Raw genomic sequence first — 12,266 nt, forward strand, 5'->3', positions numbered from 1 at the left:
TGTTTCCTAAGTGATTCACTGATGAAGCGATGAGGAAAAGCATTTGTCCTGTTCAGTGTGGTAGGAAGCTTGGATCAAACTGTCCTCCTATAACATTGATAGATCTTTTCACAAAGCAAGTCATACCAGAGAGAGTCCTATGAATAGTTTTATTCTGAGGCATGTTAGTAGTAGACAGAGGAAGATGCTCATGACTGTTTTGGGGTGGGGGAAATGGAGATTTCTATGAATTATCCTTAAGTGGATTTAATCTCAGAAAGACAACTTCAGATTGAGAAGATAGCAATGCCTGGAGCTATGCCCTGGGCAGGATTTCATGTTCTTTGCCAGAAAGTTCTTTACCAATTTTCCCTTTTGAAAAGCTTAAAAAAATGACTATTTAATAGACATTAAGAAAGCAGCAAAGGGACAGGAAGAATTATCAATAAAGTCATTATCTTGTCTCTTTAAGCCTTGTTATCAGCTGTAGCTACTCACTGGTGTTTCATAAGATATTATGAAACAAAGTGCTGCTAAATGGTATTCGCAACTTTCTCACAGACTGCATGACTTGCTCAATCCAATAGTTGCATTGATAGAGCTGAAGGAAAGAGCAGTCTTAGGGACAAGCATTTTGCAGTCCGATTCACAGGCAGCACTTGATTGTTTTGGACATTTGAAGTAATTTCCAACCTCAGTGAAGGACTGCATTCTTTTTTAGGAGCTTCTGCCCTCCTGACAGGCATCTTGGCTGTTTGTTCAATGGGACAAGCTGAGGAGCTTTAGCTGGCAGCTCAGTGAAGTAAGGTAACCCACAATGGACTTTTGGTACCTGGTAAACAGCAGGCATAATGTTTGTTGGTTTGGCAATTGCTATGTAAACAGTTCTGACATCCTTCTAACCAAGGGAGAAAGCTGAAGGAAATATACTGAACTGAAGGGTGGGCCAGCTTCCTTTATGACTGCACTAGCCGCGTCTTCGCTGCAAGAGTATCTTATCCTGCCTGAACAAGCTGCCCCTTCTGAACAGTGTCACTCATAAAAAGCAGTTCTACTGAGTAACAGTGCTCAAGGCAGCTGTACCATCAAGTAGTGACTCTATCTTGCTTCCCAGGTGAAATCCCAGGAACGTTCTGGAAGACAAGGGAACAATCAGAGGATCTTGCCTGTGTCCACACTACAGTTTTGCAATATGACAGGCTAAAGGGTTGTGCTGATTTAAGCTTTAGCCTGTTAAGTCTGCAAAACCTGGGAACTGATGCTTTCCAGTGAAAGGTTTTTTCTGGTGTATGGGTCTAAAAGAAGCTGAACCCCTGTATAATGATTGTGAAAAAGGCCAGTAGCCTTTCCTCCTTAGCAGCTCCATGTACATATGTGTTTTGGCAGCAGGAGATGGCTTCTTATTTCCCATTCTAAACAGGCATGCCTGCAGGGAGCATAGGCAGGAATAATGTGATGGAGAAACAGTAGCATTCCTCTCACTTTCTTGGCATAGCCACCAAAAAAAGCCAACTCAGCAACAGTGGGGAAGAATTCTGTCCCTTTAAAAAAGCTGTAAATAGCTATTTTCTACTGGGCGAAAAAAACACATCCTTAGAAAGCTCTACATTGCATGTTCGTGGTTAGGTGAGAATGCTAGAAACTTTCCCCAAGTACCTCATCCCAGAATCTACTGGGATTAAAATTCTGTCTAGGCTATGCCAACTAGTGACAGCTGGGCTTGTTTCTCCCACAGCAGAAGGAGGCAGGAAATGGTGCAGTTTTAATACCTTCTCCCTGTTTAAAACATGAGTCGGTCAGCTAAGGGCAAGGGCATCCCTAAGAACCATCTCAAGTCGTAGTTTTATAGGGCAGAGAAGGATGGAACGGGATTGTTTCAGCTGTAGGGAAGGGTCTGAAAGCTATATTCAGAGGCTGATTGGAGCATGGTAAGGCCAGCTCTAGAAACATCAAAGGCTACAGCATGGAGTTAGTTCATACAGCTTAGCCAGCTGGATTAGACTCGTCATTAGGATGCAGAACAAAGCCTTTCTTCTTGGCAATAAGGAGCAAGAAACAGAATGAAAATGGAAATCGGTTCTGAGTCCTGAATTCCCTATTCAACATGAGATCCCCTATTTGCGTAGAAACTCTAGTTTGCCTGGCTTTGTTTGAAATAAAGGTAACAGGAAATTTCAGAGCAGGATGAGGTCAAGGTCTCTTGCTTCGGGGACAGCAGGCCCTGGGAGGACTCTTGAGGCAGAATGCCCTGTCCTAGGAGGAGAACAAGCAGAGGAGGAAAGCATTTGCCGTGGGATACCAGGCTACCGCCTCCTCACAGCTGCATCCTCAGCAGGCAAACTCAACACTGAGATCTTAGAAAAGGCCTTTCTAAGTTTGAGATGACCAAGCAGTTGTCACACTACACAGTGTCACTGATAGTCTGATACCTCAGCAGATGATTTAGTAGAGCACCACGATCAGACCACTTGCTTGTTAGTTTTTCCCTAATATGTCTTTTGAGGAAGCTGCTGCTCTGTTTCAGAGTTTTGCAGGCTGAGAGAATTATTGGCACTTGCCACATCTGTGACTGCAGAATTATTTGCATTAAAATCCACAGAGGTCAGACAGAAAAGCCTGGCTTTGATCTCAGTTGTGTCAGCATGGCTCAGGGGTCACTAGGAGGAGTGTACAGGTATACTGCAAATTCAGCTTAAGATTAGGAAGAAGTCCAAGAATTTCAAATAGGAGTCAAGTTTCTTTACTTACTTATCATCCTAACAAGGCTTTCCTATGTGTAAGAAGGTACTTGTTGCTTGTCACTAGGCTTTTTCTTAGTACTATGTTTTAGGAGAGAAGAAGAAAGGAAAGATCTCACTCTATTAGTTAGCATCTGCTTTACAATTTCTTATAGATGCTTTTTTTTAAAAAACAATCTTTGAAAGGAATAAGACATATTTAAATTAAGCATTTCTTGACCTTAAGCATGACTGATTGAAATATTAATGGCTGTTAGAAAGAAATGTGCCTGCGCTCCAACTCACACTGTTGAAGCCTTTAGATCACTGTATTCCCTCAGACTGGAAACAAAGTCTTCTACTGTCTGCCACGGTAAAAGAGAGAAGAGAGCACTAGTAATCAGCAATCTGTGTCTTTAATCATTTTAATAATATTGCAAATTGCAACTGACAGAACAATCAGGGCTGCATGTTACCCCAGGAAAGCAGCTTGACCAATGTCAATGATCCTGTTAAAGAAATGGAATTTACTTTAATGGATGAAAAAATAGGTTTCTTGAGCTTTGTCATTAGAGTGATTTCCATAAGTCCCACAGTGATTCCTACACCATTAAAACTACAAATGGAAATGGATAAAAAGATGGACTTGCACTGGGATAACAAGGGACTTAAAAGTTCTTGATTTCTGTCATAAATGTATATTGCTTAATTTGTTTTACCTGGCCTCAGCTCTTTCCTCAATGAGATAATCCCTCACTTTCCCCTCCTCCAAAGTGAACCCCTTGGATTTCTCTGACTAAAACTCTCATATCTCTCTGGCTACCTTCTGTTGCTCCACCTAAAATCTTCTACATCCACTTAACGTCAGGGGTCTCCAATTTTCTTCTCTCTTTTATCCATTTTTATAATGGGATTGTACCTGACTTACTCCAAGAACACCAGCCTGAAAGAATCAGGCTCTCAGTATCCAAAGTCATATTCAGCACTCTGAAAGTGACCATTTTATGACTGTTTTCTGCAGAAATAACATTATTGCCTTGGTTTGACTTCACAAGTCACGGGAAAGCACTGTTGCTACAAACCTAACAGACAGAAGATCCTGAGCATGAAGTGATCTCCCTTGAACACTTAAACTGCAGTGCTGTTCAGGATCTATCTTTAAAATAATTTTAGCCATAGATGTATTTTCCAGTTCTTTTTTTTTTTTTTTTTTTTCTCTCTTAGAAAACAGACCAAACTTCAGTTTTGTTTCTTTTTCCCCTATACACTGGAAAATACTTACGATATGTTTTGGCGAAACTGAAGGAAATATTTTAAAAACTACTTCTTTGAAGCCAGAAAGAACAAAGATTTGCCATGATGCTTTCCCAGTGTGAGTTTTTTTTTAATTCTTATATAAGAAAAGTCAACTTTTAGTTATGTTATGGATGACAGAAATGTAGGTGTTGAATTAAGTATTTCCTAGCTTAAGCAGAAGTCCAGCATATGTGCACAGACATTACAAAATGACAATATTTTATTCAGCTGCTCTATTCTTTCAAAAAATCAAACTTAAGGATTGCTCTCAAGATCTTACTGTATACATTTTCAAGTCTCTCCTCCCTCTAGTCCATTACTACATATGGCCTCCACTGTTTACACTAAGATGGAAGCCTCATCCTATTCATTTTTATCTTCTACTTCCTTTGTTGTTTGCTGCTTGTGTTACATGGCTGAAATTTCTACAGCGGAATTACAGAAGCAGAAGAATGTGAACTTTCTTACATTCCTTGACTGTAGTGTAACATCTGCCAAAACTAGGGTTGAGGTTTGCTGGAAATTTAATTAATTTGAAATTTAGGTTGGTTCTGAATCAAATGGGAATCTTTCTTTCTTTTTCATTTCTCTCCTGCAAACAGGAATATAATCTCAGTGAGTAACTGCAGAGAGCTTCAAGTTTCCAGTCCCTAAATGACCCACTACTGGCAGGAAAAGGGTTGTTAGCAGAAAGCCTGCCACATTAGCCCTTAAGTCACAAACTCTCAATTTTCAGCAACCCACTTTTTACCAAAAACACATCAGAAATGTGTGACCTGGTAGAATGTGGCACAATGTTCTGAACCAAAATTTTTTGGGGTTTATATAGTATGTAAAACTACTCCTGTTCTGGTCTGCTGGGAGGAAAAAGTCAAGTCTTACGAACTAGTTCTGAAACCATGCAAATCTAAAGATCTTGTATCTCAAAATAGTCCATTTAATAATGTATGGAAGGACCGTGTCACTATGATTTAACTTCCCTGATGAAGTAAAAGCAATTTTAGGATAGAAATCTATTTCTGAGGCAGGCACGAGTGAGGAAAAGATTTTGAAGCAGTGAAGTTTGGTGCATGTTGGCTATTCTGAGTTAGAATTTTAAACTCTTAAATTAGGCAAGGCACTTTGTGCCTTACAGCCAGAACACTGCCACAACAGTGACACAATAAGTCATACTTTCTGTCTTGGGACAATTATAGTCCCAGTTATATTTCACTGTTATCACTGGAATCTTCCAGAGTCAGCTGGAACTCTAACTCAGTGGCTTTAAATTTTGGACACTGCTCCTTTCAGTCAGTAGATATGATAAAGCCCTTATCATAGCATATATCGCACAGTTCTTACTCCTTGCTCTTTAAAGCCCTGTTAGATGAAGTCATTTGCTCGAGAATGAAGAAATAAAAACACTAAACAGACAGTGGGTTTGATCAGATTTCAACAGCATTCAGTTGGTAGAACAAAATCACGTGAATGACTGTATGTACACTTGCCAACACAGACAGAATCAACTACTTTTTTGTTCGTTCTGACCCAAGGCCGTACATTTGAGGTGCCAGTGCTCTACTTTTCGAATGGCAATTAAGGAAGACAGACATCCTAGGACTGACTCTGGCTATCACCCCAAATGCAGGGCTCAGCTGAGGTATGTGCTGTTAGAAAAGAACACAGTGTTCCACACAATGGGAAGTAGCAGACAGGTTACTATCTCTGGAAAAGGCTGGCCCATCACAAGATTTCTTGTATGCTGTTCACCAGCTTCAATTCTGTTTTACCCTTTTGCACATGCATACAAAGCTCTAACAATATTCTTCACAAACTGTGCACAGCATATCTTCAGAAATGCTACAAGTGCATTCTCTGGAATGATGTTTGACTCAGCCTACATACCAGTGACGCTTCCTAACATTCAAAGGCCTGCGTTATTGACAACCCTGGAGAATGATCATGCACACAGTGTCTGTACTCACAGTTTTCACAGCGACTCCCAGTATAGCCAGCGAGACAGGCACATTTATAAGTACCACTTTTGTCAAGAATGCATGTTCCATCGTGAAGACATGGAGATGAAGAACAAGCTATAAGGGAGAAACAAGAACATTCATGATGTCTCAATAGGATGGGGTTCTATCTTTCCTCATTATGGTTATGGCTGGGAGTTAATTGCATGTTCTGGTAAAAGTTGAGGAAGATACAGTAAATGGCCTAATGCTTGTTAAAAAGCCTTTTTACACTCACTGAAGAAGAGATCTGCTGTGGATGGGAAGTTTTTTCCCTAGCATTCATCGTTTATTCTCAGCATTTTTCTCTGAGTACTGTCCAAATGTGAGAAAAATAACTCACATCAAACTCCAACAGTGCTTAGGCTTAGCCTAATTTAAACAAGTATAACATCAACCTACGTTTCTCCTGGCATTCATCTCAGAGTTAAAGGATGAGTTCCAGGATCCGTAGTAGTTCTGTACTATTACATTTGAAGCATTCACTTTGCTGCAGTCCAGAATGGCAGATATCAGAATTGGAAGTTTCCTTGAAAATACTTCAGTTGCAGCATGATGTTTGAGTTATACCCAGATGGCAAGTGGCAAGAGATATATAGATACCACGTTTGGATTTCTCCAGAGGTTTCATATACTAATGTAACTGCAGCTTGTGTCTATGTGGCCAGTGAATATATCCTAGATCTCACTGAGGACTAAGGTCTAATTAAGGACAGTAATTTGTTCCTGAAGAGGAATATATATACATATATATACATATATATATATACACACATAAATATATATATAGTACTGTGTCCAACTAACAAAAAGAATCTCTGAGAAGGGGAAAGAGAATGAGGAGAGCTTGTTTAAACTGATAGCTGTAGTCACTGGTTTGAAGCCAGAGGACTTTCAGCTTTGTCCTCACCCCAGCTTTTTTTCATAACTGTGAGTGAAGATAAGTATCAGATACCACCCTCAAAAATGCCTGATACTCAAGAGAAATAGATATTTTTCTTTTTAAAGGAGTCTTGATTGCCTAGCTTCAAACACCATGGGACAATACTACAGAACATTAAGGCCCCTATGTTGTGTCAAAGATCACTACGTTATGGGTACAGAAAGTAGAGTGCTATTGAAATTCAACAACAGGCTTTCATCTAAACAGATCCAACATATGTCTAATCCCTAGGAGATCCTGATGCCTGCCCATCTGGCCTTCCACCCTTCTCATATGAAGTCTGCTGAGTGCCTTCGTGTCACTCATGCCAATTACTGGCTTCCATTTGACAGTTGGCATGGGATGAGTGACAGAGCTCAGGGACCTAACACCTGCTTCCAGATCAGGCAGCACAACAGACTGTACAATCTCTTCCTTTAATAACTACACATTGAGTAACCTTTCTAAAGGGCAATATAAGCTTTGAGCTTATTTTGTATTAATCAAAATCTTTCAGGCTGTTGAACCAGTGACCTCTGTGCAGCCAGTGTCACTGCTTCAGCGGGCTTGACTTGTAAGTCAGCACAAAGCTCAGCAGAAGGGAAACAGAAAGAGAATCACAAGCCACCTTTCCACTCCTCTCCATTACACCACTAAGGTGCTGGCTACACCTGGTCATCTCCACATCCTGAAAGTGTTGCTTCAGCTCTCATCTGCACCACAGGCTATTGCTCTAGCAAATCCTGTGCAGTCTCTTCCTGAGACCTCAGCTTTCCACAAGGCTGTGCACAAAGGGGAAATCTCAGGGGAAATGCTTTACTTTGTAATGACTTGCCAGAGCTTTCGATCTTGTGCTGCCCTTGCTCTCAATTCCTCACTGCCCCAAGCACGCCGTATTCTTCTCCAAAAACTGTCCCGCTGGCCAGGTTAATTCTTCACACAAAGAGACGCTGAGAGTATTTTAAAAGCCTTTCACTGCAGTTACACATTAGGCCAGAACAGCCTCATAATACAGCGTACAATGAGACCTCCTCACAAACTCTAAGAAGCCCTTTGCATCATGCTCTGTGTGGATTACCACACTTGCAACCACCCAGCCTCAGAATAATTACCGCTAAAAATGGGGCGGAAATAAAGTGCTCAACAGTATTCGAATACCAAGTGTTCCCTGCTGGGTAGAGAAAACAGAATCAATTCAGCTTGTGCCATATGGAAAATGTTAGTTTCCTGAGTGTAGGCAGCCCTTATGCAACATAGCCCACACCGCAGTCGTTTGTTCTATATCACCTCTCCTGCTGTAAGCCCAGGCAAAGTATGAATAGCTAACTGCTGCAGCTACATTACTAATGGGTATGCTGAAGGTAACAGCTGAAGAAAAGGGCAGGCTCAGGAATGCCACAGGCACTGCATGCAGCAGTATGCACATTTCAGATTGCTAGTTACAACCCTGATCATTGGCAACTGCTGATCCACAGTAGGTTTGTGTATTTCTAAAAGGATTCTACAAACTAAATAAACTTCCTGAGCCAGATATACTCTGGACAGCATCATGAAATGTGGGTCATCGGGGTGTGCAGAAGGCAAGTTATGCTGAGTCATAGATGCTGCAGGGTTTTTCTATGGCAAAGCAGCGCTCCCTGATTAGTCTTCTGTGCCAGAAGTACTGGGGATTTTTTTGACCAAAATTCCCTTCATAGCTAAACAAAGGAAATCCAGAGTGAGCATACATGTGGGTTTAAATGCAGTGGCAAAATGAGGAGAAAGCTACACTTTCTAAGTTATTTAGCAGTCTGGAGAAAAAAAAAAAAGTAGAGAGCAATGCGGGGCACTCAAGCACTGAGTACCAACAAAAGCACTGGAATTCTAGAGCCCTGCTTCTGTCATTCATAACACTAAGTTCATCACAGAATGGGAAAGGCCTCTATTTTCTCTTTCTTGAAGAAAAGAATATGTCCTTTGTACACGCTTTATTTGCAAAGCTCTAATGGTATGATACATGAGCCAACACCAGAGGCATGTCAGGGCATTTTGACTGAAGTAATTATAAGGCTTTGCATCAGGTTTCTCCTAACTGAGGCAGTCACTCTGCTCCGGCACACAGCACTGAGCAATTCCACAATTGCAAAAATATTCATGCCCCTTTCTCTGTCTTCTGTGCTCTCCATTCCTGGATTGTCAGAGAAAATTCCCTTAAAACAGCAGCCTTTCTGTGCTCACCAACAAGCTTGCTCTTCACACAGGTAGAGGGAATTTACTCTTCGTTAGGAGAGCCTCACATTCACATGCTTTGCGATGGCCTTTGAACCTTCCATGCACTGACTTTGTGTAAGCTGCTGTAGGCAACACAGCATGAAAGTTTTTAATGAAGCAAAATAGGGAGAGAGATTAGTGAAACTGAATTAATGAGAGTGAGTGGCATGTTCCACTTTTTGGATTATTTTACCTGTAATTTCTTCAAAGACAGCGTGAAATCCATCAAAGTTCTTGGATCCATCAGACTGGAAAAGGACATGGAGTGAAGACCCAGTGCTTCGAATGGGAGCTGGCCTTTCATTCCCACAGAATTTCTTAATTACTCGGCTGTCCAAATTGTCCCCGTCACGTACCTCCACATAATCATACTGGCACATGTAATCAAACTCCAGGCTCAGCATGGAAAACCTTGGGGAATAAGGACACACACAAATCAGTCAGGCCTCTTACTCTCTCCCCTGTGCACCGTGACTGGTGTATTTGGAAGTTTGGATATGCTACTGTCCCCACCTTTGTGAACCAGCAGGTGCTGATAACACGACAGCCCTCTCACTTCATCGCAGTTTTTGCATCATGATCCTTGGAAGCAACATCACAGAGGTGCTCCATGAAGGTATTTAAGTGGCTGAACAGTGAAGTCTAAATTGAAGTCATACAGTCTGTTCACACACATCAGGACCCTAACCAGATCACGATGTTAGAAATTCCATCTACAGTCAGATGCAGTAGGGGGTATATTTTTTTTCTGGCTGTTTGCTGAAAATTGTTCTCTTTCCCCTAAGTAGAGTACTAAGTACTGAAAGTAATGTTATCAAAGACTGAGAATCAAAACCTGTTTACACGGAAAGCCAGCAATTCTGAGTACAATGAAAACTCAAAGATGTGACAGAAAGGGACAGAGAAAGGGAATCTGAAACAGTACAGAACACTACAAAGCAAAATGGCAGTAAACCCCTGACGTCTTGCACTTGCCCTTCTTTTAAAGATAGAAATAAGGGACAGCAGAAGAGAAATATTTAAAGCTTTTTCCCACAGCGTCTGTCTTTCCTAGCTTTGATCCAGCCACTGCACAAGGCTCCCCTTCATTAACAACAATGTTATATGCTGCTGTTTGAGTTCAGCAGGGCACAGAGCCAAAGCATGCCACCAGAATATGAATGAGAAGCAGAGTGAGAAACACCAAGGGATTCTGAACAAGCAAAGGCTAAGGGTGTCTGGCCTAGGCCTGGTACAGAGGAAAAGAATGAGAAGGTCTGGCCCTGGGAAAAGGCCGTGTTACTAACTGAAGATCATTTTATAAATGAAACTCCTAATATTCTCAATCTTCTTGAGAACTCCTAATTCCATAGACCATGGTATTTAGGGTTAGATTGAAGCTCCCATGCTGCCTTTTCTAGTGTGGGCCTAGTGTTTTGGAAAGACTGCATTTTCACACCAAAGAGATGAGCAAAATTTTGGATCTACTGCCAGAGATCTCAGAGTCTGAAGATGCAAAAGAGTACTGGAGCTTATTTCCTGCTCTTCTCTTTTGTAGACTCAGGCTATAACGAAGCTTCTGTGTTATGTGAAATTGCCTTTCTTTGTGAACTCATGAACTGACCTAAGAGGCCTTTTCACTCCGTCACCTTTGTTCAGACCATGCAGTTGGTTTTAAAGCATCAGGAGTGCACTACACAAAGAGAAATGGGTGAGCGGTTGTAGGAAACTGCATCAATGGAGGAAAGCCCCAGTCTGGTGAAGGTAAAATAAGAAAAAAAAATGCTTTTAGTATGTGTAAGAGATAAATTGCATGCTGAAGGCTGTCAGGTTTGCCAGGATTGCCAGAGACATCCTCACAGGCCTCAGGTTGTACGCTACATCTTCAAAACAGTAAAAGCTGGCAGGTCAAATTCCAGGGACCTCCTCTTATGGAAGTTGCAAAGCAATACAAACTAACCCATTTGCAGTAGAAGTGCTAAGTCACAGCCTGAAGCATTGATTGAGCACCTGCTGGGAAGGCAGGGCCAACCCAGGGGAGCTCAGCTGCATGCAGTGCACCTGAGTGACTGGAAGGAATAATGCCAGGATCTACCCCTTCCCAGACCTTACATAAGGGTTGGCAGTGGAGGTAAGGGTATTTTTTTGGAGATCCCTGCCTACCCGAGACTTTGCAAAGGTAAGCAGTTTTTTCCCTTTGTTTTTTGTGTCTGCAGCTGCTGCATTTGGGCTTGTTCTCATTTGCTGCAGCCAAAGGCACCCTTCTATTTGCCGCTGTGTTTCCTATCATGCTATAGCATTGCACCATTCATCCTTGTTACACTTATCAGGCTACAGTTTATTCTTACTCAGACCTGAAGACATTTACTGGTTCTCTGAGCTGTTACATTTCTCATTAAAATTAAGTATGTTTGTAAGTGTAACAGGAACGTTTCTGGTGTGCCTGCCATGCAATGAGAAAAAGAACTGGGATGACAACATTAACTTTCTGTATAGTACTATATACAGCTGCAGAGGCAAACTGTCTAGCAGTGCATTCCTAAGGAAAGAATATCAAGCAACAACAAATGAAGTCACAGTAGGAAAAAGTTTGTATATACAATACTGTTTTTAATTGTTTCCTGTGCTTTAAAAAATGATGAAAGCAGAATGAGAAATATGAAAGGCACTATATTTTACTTAGCCTTAAAAAAAATACACTGGATTGATCACATGAGATCCCAAAATTAAGACTCAGAACTAGTAGGTTAAAAACTGCCAAAGCCTAGTAGACTAGTTGACAGGACTCTTTACAGACCACCTTGTATATTGATGTTTAAGTCAGTTACAGTCTATGTAAGAATTTTACATCCCTTACCTGTGAAACTGTGACTATATCCTAATTCTGTTGGCTGTTATGAAGTCAAGCACTTTAATTTAGTGCTACAGGTCATCAGAGACAAAACAGAATGAAAAGTACTATATTATTTCATTACTGTCTGCAGTGGGAACACAATCACCAATCCCTCTGACAAAGTCTTCTAGTCAAAGGAAAAGGTTTAAAACTACATCTCTATTGAGACATTATCAAAAGTGATTGAAAGTTGTAGGTTACTGCTACTCTGAAACGAAATCCCTGTCACGGGTTGG

At 41.2% G+C, this 12,266-nt stretch overlaps 1 protein-coding gene across 4 annotated transcripts in view; it reads right to left on the reverse strand.

Annotated features, from left to right (window-relative positions):
• Positions 1-12,266, reverse strand: part of PAMR1 (peptidase domain containing associated with muscle regeneration 1) — a gene marked incomplete at both ends in the record, with an annotated part of 53,534 nt that overhangs the window by 20,035 nt on the left and 21,233 nt on the right. For 3 of the 4 annotated variants that reach the window (XM_079537297.1, XM_079537296.1, XM_079537295.1), the window contains 2 exons: positions 5,957-6,064; positions 9,352-9,569. In XM_079537297.1, the coding sequence (XP_079393423.1) occupies positions 5,957-6,064; positions 9,352-9,569 (326 nt within the window). The remainder of the gene's footprint in view (positions 1-5,956; positions 6,065-9,351; positions 9,570-12,266) is intronic. The other variant, XM_079537298.1, reaches the window with a different exon arrangement.

Source organism: Tetrao urogallus (genome assembly GCF_951394365.1).
Source record: "Tetrao urogallus genome assembly, chromosome: 6".
NCBI classification, from domain to species: Eukaryota; Metazoa; Chordata; class Aves; order Galliformes; family Phasianidae; genus Tetrao; species Tetrao urogallus.